Here is a 27,337-nt window from a genome sequence, read left to right on the forward strand (position 1 = left end):
TAGTCCTAGCTATTGAGGAAGCTGAGACAGGAGAATTTCTTGAACTCGGGAGGTGGAAGTTGCAGTGACCCAAGATCACGGCCACTGCACTCTAGCCTGGGCAACAGAGTGAGACTATGTCTCAAAAAAACAAAAACAAGAAAACAAAAAAAACACTGCCCAAGGTTAAGTAAAGTAAGCCATGCAAGTGGTAGACTTCGCATGGACTCATATCTGTTTTATTTCCAAGGCTGTGCTTTTAATCTGAGCCACAGTATCTGAGAGAGAGAATAATCAGAGTTAAAGGTTGTCATGCATCCTGAGGGCATTTTTCTCCAGACTCTGTAGCCCACGTTTTAAAAATCCCCTAATCTTACTTAGCTAATATCCAACAGCTTTCCCTATTCCTGTGCCGCTTATTAACCACTTTGCATTGAACAAAGTCCCTGGGAATCTAGGATGAACGAACATGGGACACATGGGTTCACACTCATGGCAGACATTGCTAGTGGATCACAATATCTTTACAAACAGAAATTGGATACGGCTTCACATTTCAGGCATTGCCAAATGAGTGGAGGTGGCTAGAGAAATGCAGCCAAATGCCATTCTGGTTTTTATGTACTTCTCTATGACTGACTGTTGATATGGTGACTCTTGCAAACATAAAATGATCAACTGCAGATTTGTTTTTGTTTTTTTGTTTTGTTTTGTTTTGTTTTTTTCAGTTTCACTCTTGTTGCCCAGGCTGGAGTGCAATGGTGCAATCTCGGCTCACCTCCACCTCTGCCTCCTGGGTTCAAGTGATTCTCCTGCCTCAGCCTGCCAAGTGCAATGGCGCAATCTCAGCTCACTGCAACCTCCGCCTCCTGGGTTCAAGCGATTCTCATGTCTCAGCCTCCCAAGTAGCTGGGATTACAGGCATGCACCACCATGCCCGGCTAATTTTGTATTTTTAGTAGAGATGGGGTTTCTCCCTGTTGATCAGGCTGGTCTCGAACTCTCGACCTCAAGTGATCCACCCACCTCGGCCTCCCAAAGTGCCAGGATTACAGGTGTGAGCCAATGCGCCCAGCCCAGATTTGTTATTAAGATTCATTAAATGCCGGCTATGACTCCAGAGGCAGTGAGGCGGTCCAACTGAGGCTTTGGAAATCCTTGAGGGCACAAGGATGAAGCTGGATTATGCCTCCCTGCCGCGGCAATCAGGCCTCCTGCTTTCAGCTGGTGACTCCGGCAGTGGTCTCAAAAAACACGATCCACTACTGCTGAGAAGAAACAGTGGAATTGTGACTTATGGCAGAGACCCACCACCCTGGACGAATAACAGTAAACAGTTCCAACCAACCAGCCCCCATAGTTGGCGATCTGAGCGCATGGAGAAAGAATCCTGCATATTTAACTCATTGTTACAGCCAATCAGGGTACAGGAACACCCAAATATGCCTCAGGGGCCATGATAAGGTTGTCAGAATCTCCACATGAAAATGTTTTCAAGCTTTAGGGTACATGCTGAAATTCAAGAGAGAAAATCCTACACTGCTTCCCAAAAAGCCTTCCTAAGTCCCCCTTTCCTCCACATCCACATGGATCGGATGTGGCTCTTGACACAGACAGTCTACGTCAAGATGTTCCTTCTGGAACGGCTGCTTCCTTCAACATACCACAGACTCCCTTAAAACAAGACTCTCGAATAACTTCATTTCATGAGTGGGCCCAAACCATAAAATGCCTGCACAGCCTTGCTGTCCACACACAACACTGGCTAGGGCCAGTCATCTGCACAAGGAAGGTCTCCCAGCAATTATACTCTACCTTCCCTAGCAAGTCCTATTGGCCAAGTGTTACTCACATGTGGACTCCACTGCTTGGCCTGCCCACTGAAAACCTTACAAGACTAGACCTCATGGTAGCTTAGCTGGTTTTCTTGATGACTGAAAAGTTTTTCTACAACTTTTATGGACTGTCACCCCTTCTACTTCATGCAGACACTTAGGATAAATGCCTCTTAAGAGTTCACTGTTGGCCAGGTGCAGTGGTACACGCCTGTAGTTCCAGCACTTTGGGAGGCTGAGGCGGGTGGATCACTCGAGGTCAGGAGTTCAAGACCAGCCTGGCCAACATGGTGAAACCCCATCTCTACTAATAATATGAAAATAGTGGGGTGTGGTGGCGCACACTTGTAATCCCAGCTACTTGGGAGGCTGAGGCATGAGAATCACTTGAACCCAGGAGGTGGAGGCTGCAGTAAGCTGAGATTGCGCCACTGCACTCCAGCCTGGGTGGCAGCAAGACTCCATCTCAAAATAAATAAATAAATAAATAAATGTTCATTGTTAAAAGAGAAACATATATATGTCACAACCAAAAACTGCTTTGTCCTAATAAACTTCTATTTCCCACTCAGTAGAAGATACTGAAAATGATGGGACTCACTGCTTCTCTTCTAGGCGTGGCTTCCAGAGAGCTGAGTTGGCATTCATTTGCAGTAACTATCCACAGTGGAGCTTTTCTGACACAAATATCTTCCTTCTTTATTTTTTGGCTATTATCCTTATACCTTTTATTAAAAAGTAAAGCAATTCTACTCTCCTTATGAGTTTGTGTTTAACAATGATGAAATATGTTAATTTGTGCATGCATAATGAGATGAACTCTGGATTATTTCATCTCCGCGATTACATGTGGAATAGAGTGATTAATCATAAAATGTCTTCTTCATGATTCCAAAACTAGGAAACTGAAGAGAGCAACACACTATATGTTTTCTAAACTGATATATCTCCTTGTGATCTAAGGGGATTATTTTCAGTGTCCATACATATATAAACAGCCTGAGGGGGAAAAACCTCAAACGGTGACATTAGAACAAGCACCGCTGGTAACAAATGGAAAACTGAAAATAACAATGCTTATCTTTTCAAAACGTTTAAAACTGCAACTTACTAGCCATTTTGTGAGTTTGCAAAAGTCATAAATTTACCAAATACATTGCTTCTGACACCTCTTTTCCTTTCCCCATCCTTCTCATTTCCTTGACATTTTTAGTATCTTCGGGGAAAGATACTAAAATACCCTAATTATTTTCCTTCTATATTAGTTCCACCATGATCAAATATTTTATTTCTAAGAAAAATGTTTAATTAAGTGCCGGCTTTGTGTAAGGAAGTATGTCATAAACAAGACACGGAGAGTCCCTGTCTTCACAGTGCTGACATTCCTATAGAATATTACTCCCCATATGGCCTTCACTCCTTCCTTATTCCAAATTGCAAAGTTGCACGTTGCAGGCTATCAATTCCACATGCTCTAAGGGACACAATGATTCATGATGGCCAATACGTTCAATTACCTAATGTTAGAGAAATTCTGGAAGACAGAGTCTGCCGAATTTCAGGGGGTCTCTGTAATTATGGCATAAATGGAAACTAGCTAGCATGTCTATACCAACCCGAGTTTCCATACTCACTTGTAGATTCCAGGCGCTTCACATCTCTTGAGGTTTCCAAAAAATATCGCCGAAGAAAAATGAAAATGATTCCAAGGGGAACCAAGGGTATTGCGATCCAAGGAATCACGGCCACAGCCACAGAGACCACACCAACCACTTGTAGCAATGTCTGAAATAGCAGAAGTAGATGCAGGTTTTCCTTATCAAGTATTCTTTTCAAAAATACTTTCATGAGTTGTTGTTAGGATTACACTCCTTTCTCTGAAAGACTTATTGTAGTACCAGGGACTGCTTTTCCATACAAAGGAATAACAAAAGTATAGGTGGTCCTGATGATATCTATTACATGCCTGCTATGTGCCAAACACTATGATATAAACTTATCCATTAGTTTTTTTTTTCTTTTTTTTTTTTTTGAGATGGAGTCTTGCTCTGTCACCCAGGCTGGAGTGAAGTGGTGCCATCTCCTCTCAATGCAGCCTCCCACTCCCACGTTCAAGTGATTCTCCTGCCTCAGTTTCCTGAGTAGCTGGGACTACAGGTGCATGTCACCACACCTAATTTTTGTATTTTTAGTAGAGATGGTGTTTCACCATATTGGCCAGGCTGGTCTCGAACTCCTGATCTCAAGTGATCTGCCCACCTCTGCCTCCCAAAGTGCTGGAATTATGAGCATGAGCCACCACACCAGGCCCCCATTAGTTCTTTTGAAACACTCACCAGCCTCATGAGTCAGGCATTATTACTTTCCCTATTTAATGGATGAGAAAACTGAGATTTAGAGTAGGACTTGAATCCCAAACTATCATGAGTCAGTTGATGTTATGAGGGAAATGAGCAAGCAGGCATCATAGACAAGGAACCCAGAAGCCTCAGCTATGCACGGGATAAGGAAGTGACTAATTGCAAATTCAGTGCTCAGAAAAAACGGAAATAATTTAAATCTTCACCTTTGGAAGTGGGGAGTCATCTCTCTTGGTATCTATCCTTTGCTAACATTTACTGAATGCTGATTGTGTATCTGGCTGTATATTAAATACACATGTATCAACTCACTTAAATCTCACAATATCCCTACGAAGTAGTATTACTACACCATTTTACAGATGGAGACACTGAGGCACAGGGAGAAAAAAGTAACTTGATCAAGAACACACAGCACCAGTCACAGAGCTGAGGAGCATGCATTGTCAGCCACTACATTTTAGCTTGTCCCCAGCATATGGCTAGCTTGTTATTGGTCAGGATAAAATCCCTGAATTTGTCTTTAATTTTTCCCCTAAACACACTTACATAAGAAATTAGAGTTCATTAACATGCCCAATAAAGAATAGATAAGAGAAATGTAATAAAATTTTACATGTTTTAAAAGACCTGAGACTTTTTTCTTTTTATTACAATATACTGAATTTTATATTGTCAGAAATTTTTGTCTTCTATTTCTCTTAAGTTTAGTAGCACTGAGGAAGAGGTTTGATAACAAGAAAACAAGTCAAAATGTCTAACAGGGTTTTTTTTTTAGCTTTAACACTTGGATATGCATTAAATTTTCCACGATTAGGAGGGTATTTCAAACGTCTATTTCAGAGGCACATGATGACAACAGCAAATGACATGTATGAGCACGTGCAAGGCACTGTGCTAACGGGTCTGTGAATGTTCACTTACCCATCACCTCACCCAGCAAGGTGACGTTATCTTTGGAAATTACCTTGGTCTAAAAGGTGAAATATAAAAACAAAAGCAAGAAGCGTTAAAAACCCAAGACACTGGATGATGCTCATTTCAGTATTCATCTTTATTACGAAACGTGTGATATCACGGTCTAAGGCTTCGGGAAATATGAGTGCAACTCAAGTTAGTCCCTACCTACTCTGAAACCACAACGCTTGCTTCTTGAGAAGGATAGAACAGTGGTGGACGTGCAGATTCATGTTATACACGCTCTGAGGCCTCCAAAGTTCACTGTCTTACATAAAAGTACATGACTTCAGCAGAAAGTACAGAGTGCTATAGAAATATAAGGAGAGGCCAGGTGTGGTGGCTCACGCCTGTAATCCCAGCACTTTGGGAGGCAGAGGCGGGTGGATCACCTGAGGTCAGGAGTTTGAGACCAGCCTGGCCAACATGGTGAAACCCTATCTCTACTCAGAAAAAAAAAAAAAATAGCTGGGTGTGGTGCCGCATATTTGTAACCCCAGCTACTCGAGAGGCTGAGGGAGGAGAACTGCCTGAACCTGGGAGCTGGAGGTTGCAGTGATCCGAGATGGTGCCACTGCACTCCAGCCTGGACGAGAAAGTGAGACTACATCTCAAAAAACAAAACAAGCAAACAAACAAAAAGAAATATAAGGAGGAATACATGCACACTTTGTAGAGGTTTCTAAGGAAGACTTACAACTGATTTTCACAGGCAGGTTTAACAGACAACCAGAAAGTACAGCATAAATAATCACTTGCGGGTCGCAATCACAGTTTGCTTGCTGCGGGAACACAGGCAGTTCTGTGTGTGTCTTCTCAGCACCACCACCTGCATCTTGACCCACCAGCCCAGCATCTGGCCTACTAGGCCACCCACAATTTTCTGTACCTAGCTGACAGCCAAAGAAAGGTACAATTGCCCTGCCCTCCCAAAAACCAAGAAGAGGCAACATGTCATAAGCCTTGCTTATATCCAAACCTTAGTACATATGTATTTCGCATCCATTATCTAACTTCACTCTCATATCTAAATAGGAGGGATTATCATCTCCATTTACACAGGAGGAAACTGAGTCTCAGAGAGGTTCAGTAACTTCCTCAAAGACAGAAAATTCAGTCATACTGACCTTACACCTGTTCTCTTAATCACTGCAAGATACTATATCCTACACACATGATTCATATTTTTTAAAGCATTTAATACCGAAATATATCTGTATTTTTTATATTTTTGTTTTCTGAATTTTCTAGTTTTTAAGGTTATTGTGTGTGTGTGTGTGTGTGTGTGTGTGTGTGTGTGTGTGTGGTTATATCTGGTCTCTCAGTGAGGTGACCAATCCCAGTTCCCAGCTAATTAGGAAATAACAGACTTCTCAGCTCAAAAATTAGAGCTGATCTTTAAAAAGTCTTAAAATATTTGCTAATAGAACATGGCAACACATACTGATTTAAGAATTATTGTTTACATTTAAAAGTCTTACAAAAAGATGAGTTCTAGACCCAGAAAACAAAATGACTTAAGAAAAAAAGAAGAACCACATTTTAATAAATATATAAAACCTCAGGACACAAAATGAAGGTTGAATACATTTCATATTCAATATCTATATTTGAATGGTAGTGAAAAATATAAAATTTCCCCCAGCAGACTCTTCTAGAATTAATTTTGTATCCGAACATTACAGAATGGAACATATTCTTTTAACAAGCATAATTTTAACTACAATGCCTGTTTGGCATTTAACCACCAAACTGCTTTGAGTCCTGGAGAAATTTTTAGGTATCTATCCACTATTTACTTTAAACTTCATTTTGTGGGATTCTGTTCCTGCTAGTCTTTGTGAAGCTTGTGCCAACGAACATGTTTTCTATAAACAGCAGTAAAGATGTATTCCTATTTTCTGCAAATAAAAATGCCATCCATCCTTCTGGCTCATTCTGTTCCTCATTTGAACTCTCCCTCTCTCTGTCAACCTTCTATTAGGTACAAGATGAAATATGTATTTAATCATGAGGCCACTTAATCAGTAGATGGTATTTTCATGATTTGTTTATGGTATTAAAACATAAAATCAGGATCATTAAGGTTGCTAACACCTCACAGAAACTGGAAAGCTTTTAATTCTGCTGTAAGCCACTGAAGAATTGTGTTCTAAGTTGTGATAAGTACAAATCATCCAGATTGCTTTAAACGATTACTGACTTTGCAGAAGACAAATCTTAGGTGTAATAAACAAAGCAGGGTTCACTTCTTGGCGAGAGAGTATGGCAAGATTTTCTTCTGATTTAGAGAGAAAAAAATTGCCCACTAGTTTTTGATCAGTAAGGTGTTTACTGATAGGGTGGCAGAAGAAATTCTTCTACTTATTTATTTTGGGAACACATGAGACTAAAACAAAAAACAAACAAACAACAAACAAACAAAAAACTGGCAGGGTGCGGTGGCTCACGCCTATAATCCTAACGCTTTGGGAGGCCAAGGCAGGCAGATTGCCTGAGCTCGACACCAGCCTGGGCAACATGGCAAAACCCCGTCTCTACTAAAAACACAAAAACTTAGCTGGGCGTGGTGGTGCATGCCTGCAATCCCAGCTACTTGGGAGGCTGAGGCTTGCAGTGAGCCGAGATCATGCCACTGCACTCCAGCCTGGGTGACAGAGCAAGACTCTGTCTCAAAAAAAAAATAAAACCTACTTCTCAATGAAATGACTAACATAACAGGTTGTGCTCCTGGCTAATACAGGATTTCTTCTGGAGCCACTAAAATTATGAACAGGGTATACAAACCTACAAGAATATTAAGAAATAAAAATGTAATTCTGTCAAATCATTATCATTACCTTCAATTACAGGATGAATAGAAGCAAAAGAGACAATATGGAAGACACTTAAATGTAAGCTCCTAAGCCCAAATACTGACAGCATCAGCACTAAGTCAGCAGATGTAAATTATGTGCTACTGTAGCATCTCACCTGCCTCAGGGAGTTCAGAGGTCAACTCTGGTTCCCAGGTCCCACCTGGGGAGATCTCTACTTTACATCTGTTTTTTTTGTTACCTCATCCAACCCAGTGAATGCCTTTAAATCAGAACTTTATGGAGTGTTGGTATGTCTTCAGTGTATGACAAGATCTAAACAAACATTCTCTAAGCTTTTCTAAACTTGTCCTTCCCTTGGGATACATTAATCACTCCTTTCATCCCTCATATGCTAATCTGATCTTTTGACATCCAGCGCTGGTACCTGTGTTGGACTTCGGTTAGTGCTTAATCCTGAGTCCCAGCTAACTCCAATGACGAGTGAATGGTGTAAGGCATTAGAGCAATGTGGTGCACCTCTCCCTTCCTTTGTGGTCAGCATATCTCACTGATAGACGGTTTCCTTTGTACATTTTTTCCATGTTAATATTTATTATGAAATTCAAGGCTGAAGTCCATCTATATGCTACCTTAAAAATACACACCTTAGAAAAGGCATATAAAAGTGGAAATAAAAGATAAGTTTTAACCCACTTATCTTAATAACTGATATAACAAGCACATAAAAATCGACAGAGAAAATTTGAAAACATGATTAATAAACTTGACTTAATGATGACCTAAAGGCTACAATACTATAGCCAATAACTGCATAAACACACTTTTCAAGTGCATCTTTATTATGCCATAAAGCAAGTATCATCAAACTTCAAGAGACAGATATTATACAGAACATATTCTGACATAAGTGGATTTAACAAGAAATCAATGTAATTAGAAATGTAACTAGAAATGTTAGGAATTCAGCAATATATTTCTATATAACACCTGTTTCAAATAAATTACAATAAAATTAGAAACTTTTCAAATAAAAGAAAATGAAAACCTAATAATATTAAAATTTCAGGACTGCAACTAATGCTGTTTACAAGTAAAATTATTCCTTCAAACTCTTTTTTAAAGAGAGGTTAAAAGTAAAGGATCTAAAAATATACCTCACAAAGATAGAAAAATGAGTAGCATATTAAATTAAAATCTGAGAAAAACAGAAATTAGAAAAAAGGAGAAAATGATTAAATAGAAAACTAATTTGAAGGAGAAAAATCAACAAACCCAAAGCCTCATTATATAAAAAAACTGATGAAATCAATAAACTTCAAAAAGACTAATCAAAAAAAAAAAGAGAGGAAAATTATCATATCATGAATTAACAGGGAATAACAGAAGAGGTACTACAGGCATTAAAAAGAATATATAATAAACACCTTTCCAATAAATTAAAAATTTTGATGCAAAAGGCAAATTTCTGGAAAAATGATGGGCAAAGACTGACATAATAAAAAACCTAAATCTGAATAATTCTATTATTGAATTTAAGAATATGAATTCATGACACAAAAATTTCCCATAGAAAAAACAAAGATGGGTCACAAGATGATTTTGCAGAAGTTTTATCAAATTCTTCTAGAGAATTGGAATCCAGCATTATCCTGATATAAAAACCAAAGAAAGGAAAATTATAAACCAAACTGTTTTAAGAACACTAAGTCCGGGCGCGGTGGCTCATACCTGTAATCCCAGCACTTTGGGAGGCCAAGGAGGGCGGATCACAAGGTCAGGAGTTTGAGACCAGCCTGGCCAACATGGTGAAACCCCATCTCTACTAAAAATACAAAATTTAGCTAGGCGTGGTCACGGGCACCTGTAATCCCAGCTACTTGGGAGGCTGAGGCAGGAGAAACACTTGCAACCGGAAGCTGAGATCATGCCACTGCACTCCAGCTTGGGTGAAAAAGCAAACAACAAAAAAGAACACTAAATAACATACTAAATACATTGAATCTAAGAACATAAAAAATAATTATACTTTATAAACTGTTTACACCAGTAATACAAGCCTGATTTAAGATCTGACAATTAATCAATCAATGCTATTTATCAGGTTAACGAAACAGGAAGAACACATGATCATATAAATAGTGGCAAGAAAACACCGGGGCCTGAACCCAGGAGATGAAAGTTGCAGTGAGCCGAAATGATGCCACTGCACTCCAGCCTAGGTGACAGTGAGACTCTGTCAAAAAAAGAAAAAAAAAAGAAGCCAATCCCAAGAGGTGGGATCATGGCAGACGAGAGGCAGGACTAGATTGCAGCTCTGACTCGGACTAACAGAGCAGTGTGCGGAGGCTTGCATTGTGAACTTTAGCTCTGGATCGACTGCAAGAACAAACCAGCAATCCCAAGAGGAGCCACAGACCCTTTGAAGGAAGTGGACTGCTACTGCAGGACCTAGGAGACACCCCAAATACTCTGCAGCAAGACCCACCCAAGGAGAGTCTGAGCTCAGACATGCCTAGCCCTGCCCCCACCTGATGGTCCTTCCCTACGCACCCCGGTAGTGGAAGACAAAGGGCATATAATCCTGGGAGTCCTAGGGTCCTGTGCACTGCTAGTTCCTCTTCATGCTACCACAGCTGATGCTCTCGGCAAAGTGCCACCTTCCAACAGGAGGCCAACCAGTACAAAAATAGAGCATTAAACCAAAGCTAAGAACCATCACAGAGTCCACTGCACCCCCTGACCACCTCCACCAGAACAGGTGCTGGTATCCATGGCTGAGAGACCCAAAGAGATCTCTGTGAGGTTCACATCACAGGACTCTCTGCAGACAACCCCCAGTGCCAACCCGGAACCAGGCAGACTCACTGGGTGGCTAGACCCAGAAGAGAGACAATAATCACCGCGGTTCGGCTCACAGGAAGCCATATCCACACCAAAAGGGAGAGAGTACTATATCAAGGGAACACCCTGTGGGACAAAAGAATCTGAACAACAGCCTTCAGCTCAAGACCCTCCCTCTGACAGAGCCTACCCAAATGAGAAAAGGAACTAGAAAACCCACTCTGATAATGTGACAAAATAAGGCTCTTTAACAGCCTCACAAAATCACACTAGTTCACCAGCAATGGATCCAAACTGAGAAGAAATCCCTGATTTACCTGAAAAAGAATTTAGGAGGTTAGTTATTAAGCTAATCAGGGAGGCACCAGAGAAAGGCAAAGCACAATGCAAGGAAATCCAACAAATAATACAAGACATAAAGGGAGAAATAGTCAAAGAAACAGATAGCTTAAAAAAAATCAAAAATTCGAGAGACATTGGACACACTTACAGAAATGCAAAATGCTCTGGAAAGTCTCAGCAATAGAACTGAATAAGTAGAAGAAAGAAGAAGAAACAAGTAGTAGAAGAAAGAACTCAAAGACAAGGTCTTCTAATTAACCCAATCCAACAAATACAAATGGAAAAAGAATAAGAAAATATGAACAAAACCTCCAAGAAGTCTGGGATTATGTTAAACGACCAAGCCTAAGAATAATCAGCGTTCCTGAGGAAGAAGAGAATTCTAAAAGCTTGGAAAACATATTTGGGCAAATAATCGAGGAAAACTTCTTCAGCCTTGCTAGAGACCTAGACATCCAAATACAAGAAGCACAAAGAACACCTGGGAAATTCATTGAAAAAAATAATCACCTAGGTGCACTGTCATCAGGTTACCCAAAGGTAAGACCAAAGAAAGAATCTTAAGAGCTGTGAGACAGAAGCACCAGGTAACCTATAAAGGAAAACCTATCAGATTAACAGCAGATTTCTCAGCAGAAACCCTATAAGCTAGAAGGGATTGGGGCCCTATCTTCAGCCTCCTCAAACAAAACAATGATCAGCCAAGAATTTTGCATCCAGTGAAACTAAGCTCCACATATGAAAGAAAGATACAGTCTTTTTCAAACAAACAAATGCTAAGAGAATTCACTACTACCAAGCCACCACTATAAGAAACTGCTAAAAGGAGCTCTAAATCTTGAAACAAATTCTGGAAACGCATCAAAACAGAACCTCTTTAAAGCATAAATCACACAGGACTTATAAAACAAAAATACAAGTTAAAAAGCAAAAACAAACAAAAAAACCACAAAGTACACAGACAACAAACAGCATGATGAATACAACAGTACCTCACATCTCAACACTAATATTGAATGTAAATTGCCTAAATGCTCCACTTAAAAGATACAGAAGTGCAGAATGGATAAAAACTCACCAACCAACTACCTGCTGCCTTCAGGAGACTCACCTAACACATAAGCACTCACAGAAACTTAAAGGGGTGGAAAAAGGATTTCATGCAAATCGACATGAAACACAAACAGGGGCAGCTATTCTTATATCAGACAAAACAAACTTTAAAGCAACAGCAGTTAAAAGAGACAAAGAGGGACATTATCTAATGGTAAAAGGCCTTGTCCAAAAGGAAAATATCACAGTCCTAAACATATATGCACCCAACACTAGAGCTCTCAAATTTATAAAACAATTACTAATAGAATTAAGAAATAAGAGAGACAGCAACACAATAACAGTGGGGGACTTCAATACTTCACTGACAGCACTAGACAGATCATTAAGACAAAAAGTCAACAAAGAAACAATGGATTTAAACTATACCTTGGAACAAATGGACTTAACATACACAAACAGAACATTTCATCCAACAACTGCAGAATACACATTCTATTTGACAGCGCATGAAACTTTTTCCAAGATAGACCATATGATTCAACTCCAAAAGGAATCTTCAAAACCATGCAAATACATGGAAATTAAATAATCTGCTCCTGAATGAGCACTGGGTCAAAAATGAAATCAAGATGGAAATTAAAAAATATTTCAAACTGAATGACAATAATGACACAACCTATCAAAACCTCTGGGATACAGCAAAGGCAGTACTAACAGGAAAGTTCATAGCCTTAAACACCTGCATTGAAAAAGCTGAAAGAGCACAAACTGACATTCCAAGGTCACACCTCAAGGAACTAGAGAAACAAGAACAAACCAAACCCAAACCCAGCAGAAGAAAGGAAATAACCAAGATCAGAGCAGAACTAAATGAAATGAAACAACAACAACAAAACACAAAAGATAAATAAAACAAAAAGCTGGTTTTTTGAAAAGGTAAATAAAATTGATAGGCCATTAGCAAGATTAACCAAGAAAAGAAGAGAGAAAAATTAACTGACACCACTGAAATACAAAAGATCATTCAAGGCTACTATGAACATCTTTACACACATAAACTAGAAAACCTAGAAGAGATGGATAAATTCCTGGAAAAATACAACCCTCCTAGCTTAAATCAGGAAGAATTAGATACCCTGAACAGACCAATAACAAGCAGCAAGACTGAAATGGTAATTTAAAAATTACCAACAAAAAAAAGTCCAAGACCAGACAGATTCACAGCAGAATTTTACTAGACATTCAAAGAAGAATTGGTACCAATCCTTTGGACACTATTCCATAAGACAGAGAAAGAAGGAACCCTCCCTAATTCATTCTATAGAGCCAGCATCACCATAATACCAAAACGAGGAAAGGACATAACCAAAAATAACACTGCAAACCGATATCCTTGATGAACATAGATGCTAAAATCCTTAACAAAATACTTGTTAACTGAATCCAACAACATATCAAAAAGATAAGCCACCATGATCAAGTGGGTTTCATACCAGGGATGTAGAGATGGTTTAACACACGCAAGTCAATAAATGTGATACACCACATAAACAAAATTAAAACCAAAAAATCACATAATCATCTCAATAGATGCAGAAAAAGCATTCGACAAAATCCAGCATCCCTTTAAGATTAAAACTCTCAGCAAAATCGGCATACAACAGACATACCTCAATGTAATAAAAGCCATCTATGACAAACCCACAGCCAACATAATACTGAATGGGGAAAAGTTGAAAGCATTTCCTCGGAGAACTGGAACAAGACAAGGATGCCCACTCTTACCACTCCTCTTCAACATAGTACTGGAAGTCCTGGCCAGATCAATCAGACAAGAGAAAGAAATAAAGGGCATCCAAATTGGTAAAGAGGAAGTCAAACCGTCGTTTACCTTGGAAACCCTAAAGACTCCTCCAGAAAGCTCCTAGAACTGATAAAATAATTGAGCAAAGTTTCCAGATACAAGATTAATGTACACAAATCAGTAACTCTTCTATACGCCAACAGGAACCAAGTAGAGAATCAAATCAAGAACTAAACCCCTTTTACAATAGCTGCAAAAATTAAAATAAAATAAAATACTTAGGAATATACCTAACCAAGGAATCAAAAGATCTCTACAAGGAAAACTACAAAACACTGCTGGAAGAAATCATAGACAACACAAATAAATGGAAATACATCTCATGATCATGGATGGATAGAATCAATATTGTGAAAATGACCATACTGCCAAAAGCAATCTATAAATTCAATGCAATTCCCATCAAAATACCACCATCATTCTGCACAGAATTAAAAAAAAAATTCTAAAATTCATATGGAACCAAAAAAGAGCCCGCAGAGCCAAAGCAAGACTAATCCAACAGAACAAATCTGGAGGCATCGCACTACTTGATTTCAAACTGTACTATAAGGCCATAGTCACCAAAACAGCATGGTACTGGTATAAAAATAGGCACACAGACCAATGGAACAGAATAGAGAACCCAAATACTTAACCGCCAACTGATATTTGACAAAGCAAACAAAATCATAAAGTGGGGAAAGGACACCCTTTTCAACAAATGGTGCTGGGATAACTGGCTAGCCACATGTATGAGAATGAAACTGGATCCTTATCTCCGACCTTATACAAAAATCAACTCAAGATGGATCAGAGACTTAAATCTAAGACCTGGAAACTATAAAAATTCTAGAAGATAACATTGGAAAAACCCTTCTAGACATTGGTTTAGGCAAGGATTTCATGACTAAGAACCCAAAAGCAAATGCAATAAAAACAAAGATAAATAGTTGGGACTTAATTAAACTAAGGAGCTTTTGCACCACAAAAGGCACATTCAGCAGAGTGAAAAGACAACGCACAGAGTGGGAGTAAATCTTCACAATCTATACACATTTGACAAAGGAGTAATATCCAGAGTCTACAATGAATTTGAACAAATCAGTAAGAAAAAAACAATCTCATCAGAAAGTGGACCTAGGACATGAATAGAAAATTCTGGAAAGAAGATATACAATGCTCACTATCACTAATGACTAGGGAAATGCAAATCAAAACCACAATGTGATACCACCTTACTCCTGCAAGAATGGCCATAATAAAAAAAAAATCAGAAAACAGTAGATGTTGGCATGGATGCAGTGATCAGGGAACTCTTCTACACTGCTGGTGGGAATGTAAACTAGTACAGTCGCTATGGAAAACAGTGTGGAAATTCCTTAAAGAACTAAAAGTAGATCTACCATTTGATCCAGCAATCCCACTACTGGGTATCTACCCAGAGGAAAATAAATCATTATTTGGAAAAGATACTTGTACACACATGTTTATAGCAGCACGATTCACAATTGCAAAATCATGGAACCAACCCAAATGCACATCAGTCAATGAGTGGATAAAGAAACTGTGAGATTATCTATCTATCTATCTATCTATCTATCTATCTATCTATCTATCTATCTATCTATCTGATGGAATACTCCTCAACCATAGAAAGGAATAACTGACAGCATTTGCAGTGACCTGGATGAGACTGGAGACTATTATTCTGAGTGAAGTAACTCAGGAATGGAAAACCAAACATTGTATGTTCTCACTGATATGTGGGCGCTAAGCTATGAGAATGCAAAGGCATAAGAATGATACAACGGACTTTGGGGGTTTAGGGGGAAGAGTGGGAGGAGGGCGAGGGATAAAACACTACAAATATGGTGCAGTGTACACTGCTTGGGTGATGGGTGCACCAAAATCTCTCAAATCACCACTAAAGAGCTTAGTCATGTAACCAAATACCACCTGTACCCCAGTAACTTATGGAAAACTAATAAATAAATACATAAATAAATAAGACACTGAAATAGATACAGATTTTTTTAAACAGAACACAAAAATCAATGACCATAAAGGAAAAGACTGATAAGTATGTTTATGAAAACACAATACTACAGGGCTAAAAAGATAAGCATTAGTACAGAAGGAAGGTATCTGCAATTCAGAATACATAAAGAATTCTACAAATCAGTAAGAAAAACAAAACAAAAACCCAGAGTACTCAATAGAAAAATTGTTAAGACACTTAAATAGGTGCTTACCCAAATGATATTCAATTGGTCAATAAACATAAAAAGATGAAAAGTATAAGAGCAAACCAAATGAAAATTCTATAAACAAAAATTGAATATCAAAAAAACAACATTTAGCCAGGTACAGTGGCTCATGCCTATAATCCCAGCACTGAGGTTTGCTTGAGGAGGGAGGAGGATTGCTTGAGCCTAGGAGTTTGAGACCAGCCAGGACAACACAGCGAGATCCCATCTCTATGAAAGAAAAAAAAAAAACATATTCAATGGGCTGGCAGCAGATTGGGATAAGAGAAAGAATCAATGACCCTAAAGACAGAGCAATACAAATTATCCAAATGAAAGACAAAAATAAAAAAGACTGAAAGACTGGAATGCAACACCCTAGATCTTGGAGCTACACTAAACAGTCTAACATACTATCATTTTCAGTCCCAGAAGTTAAGGAGTTAAAAGAGAAAGAAAAGAGAAGTGTATCAAAACATAAAGACTCATAATTTTCCAAAATTAAATAAAAATACCAACCCATATATTGAAGAAGCTCATTAATCCCAAGAAGGATACTAAACACATATAGTCAAACAGCAAAAACTCAAAGACAAAGAGGAAATTGTTTTAAAAAGCAGCCATGAAGAGACATAATGTATAGTGCAACAAGCATAATAATGATGGTTTCTCATCAGAAACAACGAAGGGAGAAGACAATGATGTGATATATGTACAGTGCCAAAAAAAGGAAAAAAAAAGAAAACTGTCAACCTAGAATCTTCTGTCTGTTGAAAAGATCATTAAAAACAAAGTTGAAATAAAGACATGCTCAGATGGACAAAAGCTAGGAGAAGGTCTCTAGCAGACCAGCCTGAAAAGAAGTTCTTCAGGCTTAAGGAAAATGATACCAGATGGAAGCTCAGACTTCAGAAAGAAATAAAGAGCACTGGAAAGGACAAATATGTGAATAAATATAAAACACAATTTTCTATAATATGTATGCAGATACATGCACACATATGTATAAATTTCTTTAAAAGACCATTGGTTATTTAAAGCAAAATGGACCCAATATATCATGAAGTTTATAGCATATGTAGAAGTAAACAATATGACAACATAAGCCCAAAGAATAGGAGAAATAAATTATATAATAGTAAGATTATTCTATTGTTTGCAAATTTGGTAGGAAATTATTTGCAAATAGATTGCAATAAACTTAAATGCATATGTAAACTCTAGAGCAACCACTAAAAACAATAACATAAAGAGGCAGAGCTAAAAATGTGATAGAAAAAATAAGAATATATATTCTATTCACTCCAAAGAAGGAAAAGAACATATGAGACTAATAGAAGACAAATACCAAGATGTATCTATAATTACATTAAATGTACATGGATGAAACTCCACATAAAATGACAGAGAATTTCAGCTGAGCATTTAAAAAGCCAGACCCAATTAGATGCTGCTTACAACAAAGACTGTAAATACAGAGAGAGAGAGAGATACCAAGCAAAAACACCCTGCTCTTAGTAAATGACAGAACAGTGGACAAAAATTCAGTAAAGATACTGAAGATCCAGATATTATAAGCCAACTTGACCTGTCATTTTTAGAACTCTATACTCCACAGCTACAGAATATACATTCTTTTTTTTTTTTTTTTTTTTTTCAAATGCACAGGGGACCTTTACCAAAGTAAAGTAAATACCGGGCCATTAAAGAAGTCTCAATACATTTCAAAGGTTAGAAATATTACAGAATATGTTATCGAATTACAACAAGGCTAATTAGAAATCAGTAACAGTAAGGTTTTTTTTTTTAAATCCCTAAATCTTTAGAAATGAAGTTATATATACTCCATAATAACTCACTAATAAAATATTACATCAGAAAGTCAACTCATGGGCCAGGTACAGTGGCTCACGCCTATAATCCCAGCACTTTTAGAGGCTGAGGCGGGAGGCTCACTTGAGGCCAGGAGTTTGAGACCAACCTGGGCAACATGGTGAAACCCCATCTCTACTAAAAATACAAAAATTAGCTGGGTGTGGTGATGTGCGCCTGTAATCCCAGCTACTCGAGAGGCTGAGGCACAAGAATCGCTTGAACCCGGGAGGTGGAGGTTGCAGTGAGCCGAGATTGCACTACTGCACTCCAGCCTGGGTGACAGAGTGAGATACTATCTCAAAAAAAAAAAAAAAAGTCAACTCATAAATATTCTGAACTGTAGATAATGAAAACACAACATATCAAAATCAATGGATGCAGCTAAGCAATACTTAAAGAGAAAGTATAACTTTAAATGCATATATTATGAAACAAATGAAAACCAACAGATTAATGTTCAATCTTAAAAAGCTAGAGAAAAAGATAAATTAAATCAATGTAACTTAAAAAATATAAGAAATTAATGAAATAGAAAATCTACCAACTACAGAGAAAATTACAAAATCAAACATGAATTCACTGAAAAAAAAATCAAAATTGATAAACTCCAAGCTAAACTGATTGACAGAAACAAATTATCAGTGTCAGGAATAAAAGAAGAAATTTCACTATAGATTATAAAGACATTAAATGGACAAATGTGAGATTATGAACAGTTTCATGCAAAAAGTTCTCCAGAGAAGACGAAATAAGCAAATGTATTAAAAACCACAATTTGCAAAACAGGAAATATTCACAAATGCCTAATATTAAACATATACAAATACACTTACGTATATTAAAAACTAAAAAATCAACAAGATTTTTAAAAACACGTTTTAAAAAGCTGGCAGGAGATCTGAACCAGTATTTCAGAAAATAAGACACATGAATGGCCAATTAGCCTGTATGAAAAAAGCTCAATATTAATCATCAAGGCAATGCAAATGGATCATCTATACTCTACTAAAAAGAATAAAAACAAAAAGATTGATCATACTAAATGTCGTTGAGGATGTGGAGCAACTAGAATGCTCATATATTGCTGCTGGGTGTGTAAAATAGTACAACCATTATAAAAATCCTTGTCATAGTTTGATTTTTGGTTTTTAAAGTGAACTTTACGAACCCAGCAATTCCACTCCTATGAATTTTATCTGAGATGAATGAAAACATATGTAGTGTACCCATAAACACTTCTATAAGAACATTCATTGCTCAAAACTGGCAACAATTCAAATACCCATCAATCAGAGAGTAGACAAATAAATGTTGATGTCATCATACAATGAAATATCACTCAGAAAAAGAAAACAAAGAAACGAACCACTGAAACATACACAGAACTCAAAAACATGGTGAACAAAAGAATCCAGCCACAGAAAAATTATTGGTTCCATTTATATGTAGTTCAAGAACAGGAAAACTAATTGATGTTGACAGAAATCTGGAAGAGGTGTAGAGGTGTGAAAATTGACTGCAGAGGAGCAAAGGAGACTTCCTGAGGAGATGGAAATGCTCTACATCTTGTTTTAGAGGGTGGATATTGGAATGCACACAATTAGTAAAATTCAACCTAAAAAAACTGTCGATTTTATTGTATATAAACTATACTTCAATAAAAATAGATAGGGTAAAAAAAATTATGACACTAGAATTTCATTCCCATCCCTTTGGCCATGTTCAGGCAGAGGTTGGGCAGTGTATCAATACACAACCATAACGCTAAGAGATGATCTCCTCAGGTGCATTCAGGGTGGGAAAGAGGGCAAATGTGAGAACTAATGGTAACCAGCCCGTGTGCCCTAGAACAAAAATGGCTCCTGATCCATGTTGATACGAGTCCCATAGGTGGCTGGCCCTTTGCTGTGATGCACAAGTGGCACTATTGGCTTCGTGACTCAATGCAAATGAGAGAGAACACTAAGTCAATGAACCCAGGGTAAGGGCTGAAAGAAAACAAGTGAGTCACAAAACTCACAAGTAGAACAGATTACACTTACCCATGCCCCACATCAGATGGAAGTGATACATCCATATATAAAATAGTGACTGCAAGATTTTAATAAAACTCAGGCAAGTTCTCCAGTCCAAACCTTTTTTTGTTCATCTTATCAAGAAAACTCAGTAGGTATACAGACAAAAATGAATGTAATCAATCAAGAATAGCATACAGAGAATTTAAAGGTCCTCAATTAAGTAAACATTTAGCCATTTTCCTCTCCTGGGTAATAGCTGTCCATTTTATCATTACTAAGGATGCAAGATGACAAGAAGAGAAAGCACCATGAATGGCCACTACTGTTTTGCAATGGACATCATCCAATATGCCAGAATGGAAAGTTCTATGCTCTGCTGAATACCACCAGACTTGATAAAAATGAGACTCATAATTTTTTTCTTTAGGTCTTAATTAGCTTCTTGTTAAACTACAAACATTATCATTGGAACACACATGCTGGGAAAAATTGGAACACTGGTTGCCAGCCTGGGAAGCCTGGGAGGGTCCCCAGTGATTAACTGTCACCACACTAATGGTGACAGCACTGCTTTCTACGTGTGCTATCACACTGGAAAAAACCCAACCATTGCATCTTTCATTAAAAAAGAAAAGGTAAAGGAATTGTTAGAGTGGGCCTGTGTGAATCCTATCATCCTGATCTCAGAAATCCAGGGGTCAAGAGTTGGCAAATATTTCCAGTAACTCATGTCATCAACTGCCCTGTCTATTAACAAGGAAATCCACTTTAATGTGGCAGTTGGCATGAATCATTATCTCTAGGGCTGGCATTTTCACAGACTAGTCCATCCTTGTAAATGCAGTGACTAAAACTCTTTTGTTGACTTTGAAAGCATGAAAACGCTGTGATTCAGTTAAAATGGATGAGTTTACTTTTGAAAGACTCAGTAAAACAGAGGTCTTTCAAATGAGGGCAAGGCGACCTAACTAACGATCTCTTTTGTCCAATGGGGATTTGAGGGTAGGAGTTGGGGGAAGGGGTGAACAAACCTCAGAAATCTCAAAATGACAAAGTCATTGTTCAGTGTGCTTTCTACACACTTTCCCTGACATCTCTACACAATGAAATGTAAGGGTCAGTGGTACTGAGACAAGTCAAGGCAGTTCCACTCTTTTGCTTCTATAAAAGCGAGTGACCCAACCTATTATACTCAAGTCTTAGGATGGCTTTGTTCTCCACATCCAGATGCAGCAGCTTTTTCTCCTGCCCCTCATCCTGCCCTCCCACCCCCCTAGGGAAGAAATGACTGAGGACACCTCCTTCACATTTTCTTTTTCTTGGGCATTTCACTTCATAAAGCTGCAGTCAACGTGTTTTGTTTGTGGGAGGAGGGACTGGCACATTCAGTGGTGGTCTCCACTGCTGCCTGCATTGGTGGCTCAAGTAGCCTCAGGATTAGTCCTTTGTGTTCCATGAAAGGATATGAAAAGTCAGTTATTTAAGCTCAGTCAAGCTGCTGATTTTTTTTTTTTTTTTAGATGAGGGGTGTGTAGGGAAGAAAGGTTTTGCAATTCCATGTGCCTCAATAAATTACAGTATTTTGCTGAGTGCAGCTGTGTGCAAGTTAGCATACTCAGAGCACTCCCAAATTTAAACAGAAAAAATTAAAATGCCTAAATCCAACCTCTGCATCTTATCTTCATTTTTCATTTGTTTTTTTCTAGTAGGAAGACTTCTTAGAGGCAAAGATTTTAGCTAGCAGAAGTCTAGATAACTCAGACTCTACACTCAATGTTATCAAGGGCCAAGGAAGTTTCAGCAATATCATGAAAATTACGTTATTATGAGATATTTAGGGCTCACTGGTTTATTCTGAAAACAACTGATTTTGATACTGTGGTTCCAAAAGAGAAAATAGCCATTAAAGCCTTCAGGGATAATAAACCTAATATCTGGAATACAAACTCATGTCCTAATACTTATGGGTCTGGTAACTGTCTGACAATTACCTTAATGCAGCATAATGTCATTGTCAGGCTATTTCTCCCACTTAAAAATATACATAGTATTTAAAAAATACCTTTTATTTAGTGAGCTTAGATGTTATGCTAAGAATGTTATTGAAATGACTTCATTTTATCCTCAAACAACCCTCATGGAATAGGTAGAATTTTCTCCATTTTACAGAGATGTAGCATGTGGCTTTGTGAGGAAAGAGAAAGTAAGTGGTAGAGCAAGGAGTCAAACTTAAGAAGGATGATTCCAAGCCTCTCCCATTCCATCCTACACTACACTTGAAATTTTTTATCATTATTTTTTGGTTCTTTTGAGTCTGGGTCTGGCTCTGTTGCTCAGGCTGGAGTACAGTGGCACAACTGTGGTTCACTGCAACCTCGAACTTCTGGGCTCAAGTGATCTTCCTGACTCAGCCTCCAGAGTAGCTGGGACCACACGCACACACCACTACACCTAGCTAATTGTTTTATTTTTTTGTAGAGACAGGGTCTCACCGTAATGCTCAGGCTGGTCTCAAACTCCTGGGTTCAAGAGTTCTTTCCAGGTCGGCCTCCCAAATTGCTAGGACTATAGCCATGAGACACCATCTCTGGCAAAGTCTTTTATTATTTTTATAGAGAAGGGGGTCTCACTATGTCGCCCAGGCTGGTTTTGAACTCCTGACCTTGAGCAGTCCTCTCACTTCGGCCTCCCAAAGTTCTGGGATTACAGGCATGGACCACCACACCTGGCCCCTACATTATACTTTGAAGTTATTTACTTACAAGTGATATCTAGTCATACCTTTTTTTTTAGATCGAGTCTCGCCCTGTCTGGAGTGCAATGGCACAATCTTGGTTCACTGCAACCACTGTCTCCTGGATTCAAGCAATTCTCCCTGCCTCAGCCCCCCAAGTAGCTGGTATTACAAGGGCCTGCCACCACGCCCAGCTAATTTTTGTATTTTTAGTAGAGATGGGGTTTCACCATGTTGGCCAGGCTGGTCTCAAACTCCTGACCTCAAGTGATCCACCCACCTTGGCCTCCCAAAGTGCTGGGATTACAGGTGAGAACTACCACACCTGGCCCAGTCACATCTAATCTTATTCACAGTAGCACACGCAACACTCACACCTTTAAAACCTGAAGTTGGGCCGGGCGCGGTGGCTCACGCCTGTAATCCCAGCACTTTGGGAGGCTGAGGCGGGTGGATCACGAGGTCAGGAGTTCGAGACCAGCCAGGCCAATACGGTGAAAGCCTGTCTCTACTAAAAATACAAAAATTAGCCTGGCGTGGTAGCACGCACCTGTAGTCCCAGCTACTTGGGAGGCTGAGGCAGGAGAATGGCGTGAACCTGGCAGGCAGAGCTTGCAGTGAGCTGAGATCATGCCACTGCACTCCAGCCTGGGCGACAGAGCGAGACTCCGTCTCAAAAACAAAAAAAACAGAAAACAAAAACAAAAACAAAAACAAAACCTGAAGCTTTTCCTAGAGAACCAAGAGCACTGGCAAAGGGAATTTTCATGGCTCTGATATCCTGAGGTAGAATCACCCTAAACAGACCACATAAATGATGCTGGCTTCCTTTTAATTTTGGAATTGAGAACAGCTCCAATTTTGCAAGCAACTATAATTTGACAGGATTGGCAAGATATCTGACAGCTTTAACAGTTGATCTAGTAAAGCATTCACGGTGGTGTGCAAACCTAACTGGCCTTCTACTGGGACACAGCCTTGTGAATGACACATGCCTGAGGGGATCGACTATCCTGCAATGTGGGCCCCCTATTCAGAAGCAAGGGCTTTCATTAGCCACACAAGGGATTCTGACCTGGATGTCCTAAAGAGAAACTTGTCCAAACCAGTATCCTTTCTTGTTTTCCTGATGCTGGTACAACCCCATCTTTCTGACAGTCTCCCATTCCTCTCCATATCCTTCCACCCAAATCTCTAAACTCTAAATTCCTGTGCTTAAGAAACAAGCCTTCTTGTGATCTGGCCCCTCTGCATCTCTCCATCTGATCTCCTCTAATGCCTTGTCTCAAACCTCCTGATGCAGCTATTCCACACTGCAGTGTCCCTGTAGATATCCTAAACTCCTGCACTTCCTGCCATATGTGCCTCCTCCTCCCCTACATATGGCTCAGGAATAACCAGGAAGCCTTACCAGCTTCCCCAAGTAGGGCAACAGACGAAGCCCTTTGCTGCTGTGATGTGAACTTGTATTTGGCCAGCATGGAAATAAGGGATACACAATACAAAATCCTTAAAGTTGGTTTTGAGGTTTTTTTGGTTTGGGTTTTTTTGTTGTTGTTGTTGAGATGGAGTCTCTCTCTGCTGCCCAGGCTGGAGTGCAGTGGTATGATCTTGACTCACTGCAATATCCACCTCCCATGTTCAAGCAATTCTTTCAGCCTCGCAAGTAGCTGGGATTACAGGTGTGCACCACCACACTCAGCTAATTTTTGCGTTTTTAGTAAAGATGGGGCTTCGCCACATTGGTCAGGCTAGTCTGGAACTCTTGACCTCAAGTGATCTGCCCTCCTCAGCCTCCCAAAGTGCTGAGATTACAGGCATGAAGAAACATGTCCGGGTCTGATGTTGGAGATTTTCATGGTCTTTCTTATATATATATCACACACATAATACATCATCTATGAATTTCAAGACACGTGTGAAGCTATTAGCACACAATCCTATTTTCCTCCAATTCTCATCTCCACCCCATTTATTCTCATCCACACATAATTTGTTAACAATTTTTTAAAGTGAAGCTTTCTTTCCCAAGGCTTCGACTTGTCAAACAAATCTTTCTTGTGGCATTCCTGTTTCATCAGTTTATATGATAAGTATTGCCATCACAAAATTACAGTAACAAGGATAAGCAGCATGAATACGTTGAGGAAGAATCACAACTGACTCTGAGGAAGCATAATGAGGCCAAGGATTGGGGCAGAGAGTGGGGTCCGCCAGAGGCAGCCCAGTGGCAGGCATGTGCTACAGGTGGAGTGGAGGGTGCTGTGAATCCAGAAGGTGGTGAAAACAAACGAGTGGATTAGAACACAGTCCTCAACCTTTTTGGCACCAGGGACTGGTTTCGCGGAAGACAATTTTTCCATGGATGGCGATGGAGGTAGTTTCAGGATGATTCAAGCCCATTACATTTATTGTGTACTTTATTTCTATTATTACGTGGTAATATATAATGAAATAATTATACAACTCACCATAATGTAGAATCAGTGGGATCCCTGAGCTTGTTTTCCTGCAACTAGACGGTCCCATCTGGGGGTGATGGGAGACAATGACAGATGATCAGGCATTAGATTCTCATAAGGTAGATGCAAGCTAGATCCCTAGCATGCACATTTCACAATGTTCACAGGGTTCGTGCTCCTATGAGAACCTAATGCCGCTGCTGATCTGACAGGAGGCAGAGGTCAGGCGGTAATGTGAGTGATGGGGAGCAAGCTTTGTTTTCTTGTCTACCGCTCACCTCCTGCTGTGTGGCCAGGTTCCTAACAGGCCACACAGACTAGTACTGGTGTGTGGCCCAGGGGTTGGGGACCACTGGATTAGTCAACAAGAGTAGTTGTTCACTTCTTCATCCTCCCTAGAGCACTAATTAGCAAGAAAATTAAAGAATAAATTTAACATTTACCCCTGGAGGTTCAAGGACAAGTTAGAAGTTAATACCTTAACTTTCAGTTTCACTCAAGTGTGCATAAAGCTCCATTAGTGCTGCTATTGGTTTCACTAACTCCATCTACAATTCTCCTGAAAACAGAAGACCTCATACAACAAAGCCAAACCTGAAACACAATCAGGTTTCCACCAGGCAGATGTATGGTGACTAAGCCTAGTGGCCTCGGCACTGCTGGACACTGAATTGCAATGGGGTAAGTGAAGAGTTCCAAAGCCAAGGGAAGCCTCCCAACAGCATAGCTTGGAATGGAGTGATCTGCTGTCCAACCCCAAGATGCTGATGCAGATGATGATGAGAACAGCAAGATAGAGGAGGCATCCACTGCCACAAAGACCTTTTTCAGGTGACCGCAAAGAGCAGGGAGAACTCTGAAAATGACCCTTTTCAGGAAGCAACCAGGCACAACTCAGAGGACAACCACCACGTGTGCACAGGGTAAGCCGGTTACCGGCCTCGCTGATTTTCAGTAAAGTCCATCAACTGGGAATAACGTCTCTAAAGGAGAGAGATGCATGTGCACACATCACACATCCTTGTTTAACCTTAAAATTACAAGATGAGCTGCCACTTAGCTGCTCAAAGACCTTAGATGGGTTCAGCTCTCTATAGGTTCAACTATGAATTCCATACACAAGTTTACAAGGCTGGCTAAAATGTAGACTCCGATTGCCCTAGAGCCCTACATAAATCATCTATTACAGCCACAAATGTTATTTTCCTCAATTTACAGTTTAAGATGGGCATCAAGCTACTTTAATTGGAAGATTACATATCAACGGTTTAATTGCTTCTTGAGGGGTATGTGTGTGTGTGTGCGTATATATATATATACGCACACACACATATATTTTAACCAAAAAGTAACTAAGGCAGGTCTCAATCGATTAGAGGTTTATTTAGCCACAGATGAGAATGTGGCAGGGGCATCTGTGATCTGTGCTTTTTTCTAGAGGGAGTTTTGTACACTTCAGTATTTAAAGAAGAGCAAGCAGAAGGGAAAAAAAAATAAAAAAAAGAAAAAGGGAGGGAGGGTAGACAGTGAGGGAGATGGTCACCTTCTTGTGAGACCCTGATTAGCCTCAGTATATCTACATTTTACATGTGAAAAGAGGGAGTAGAAGAAAATGTGGATTGTGCATTGTCTCACACTCAGTCAATCTGTATTTTATATTAAGATAAAGGAGGGAGTACAGGAAATGAGGCAGTGACACAGGATAGTAGGGTTGTGAAATCATGGCTATCTGTTTGGGAACAAAAGAAAGATGGTATTGGTGACTCTGTTCCCAAGCTTAACTTTCCCTTTGGCATAGGGAGTGTGGGACCTGAGATTCTATTTCTCTTTCACACATGAAATAAGGCACCCAGACTTTGTTGTCTAAAATCAAATATATGGGGCTGTGGTGGAGTTCAGATCCTTTACTGACAGTTTTTAAGAGTATTCAGGCTGGGCGTGGTGGCTCATGCCTGTAATCCCAGCAC

At 39.3% G+C, this 27,337-nt stretch overlaps 1 protein-coding gene across 3 annotated transcripts in view; it reads right to left on the bottom strand.

Annotated features, from left to right (window-relative positions):
* Window positions 1–27,337, bottom strand: part of ABCC4 (ATP binding cassette subfamily C member 4 (PEL blood group)) — a 283,972-nt gene that overhangs the window by 62,365 nt on the left and 194,270 nt on the right. For all 3 annotated transcript variants that reach the window (XM_055360589.2, XM_055360590.2, XM_055360591.2), the window contains one exon: window positions 3,449–3,599. In XM_055360589.2, the coding sequence (XP_055216564.1) occupies window positions 3,449–3,599 (151 nt within the window). The remainder of the gene's footprint in view (window positions 1–3,448; window positions 3,600–27,337) is intronic.

This window comes from Gorilla gorilla, chromosome 14 (assembly GCF_029281585.2).
Source record: "Gorilla gorilla gorilla isolate KB3781 chromosome 14, NHGRI_mGorGor1-v2.1_pri, whole genome shotgun sequence".
NCBI lineage: Eukaryota > Metazoa > Chordata > Mammalia > Primates > Hominidae > Gorilla > Gorilla gorilla.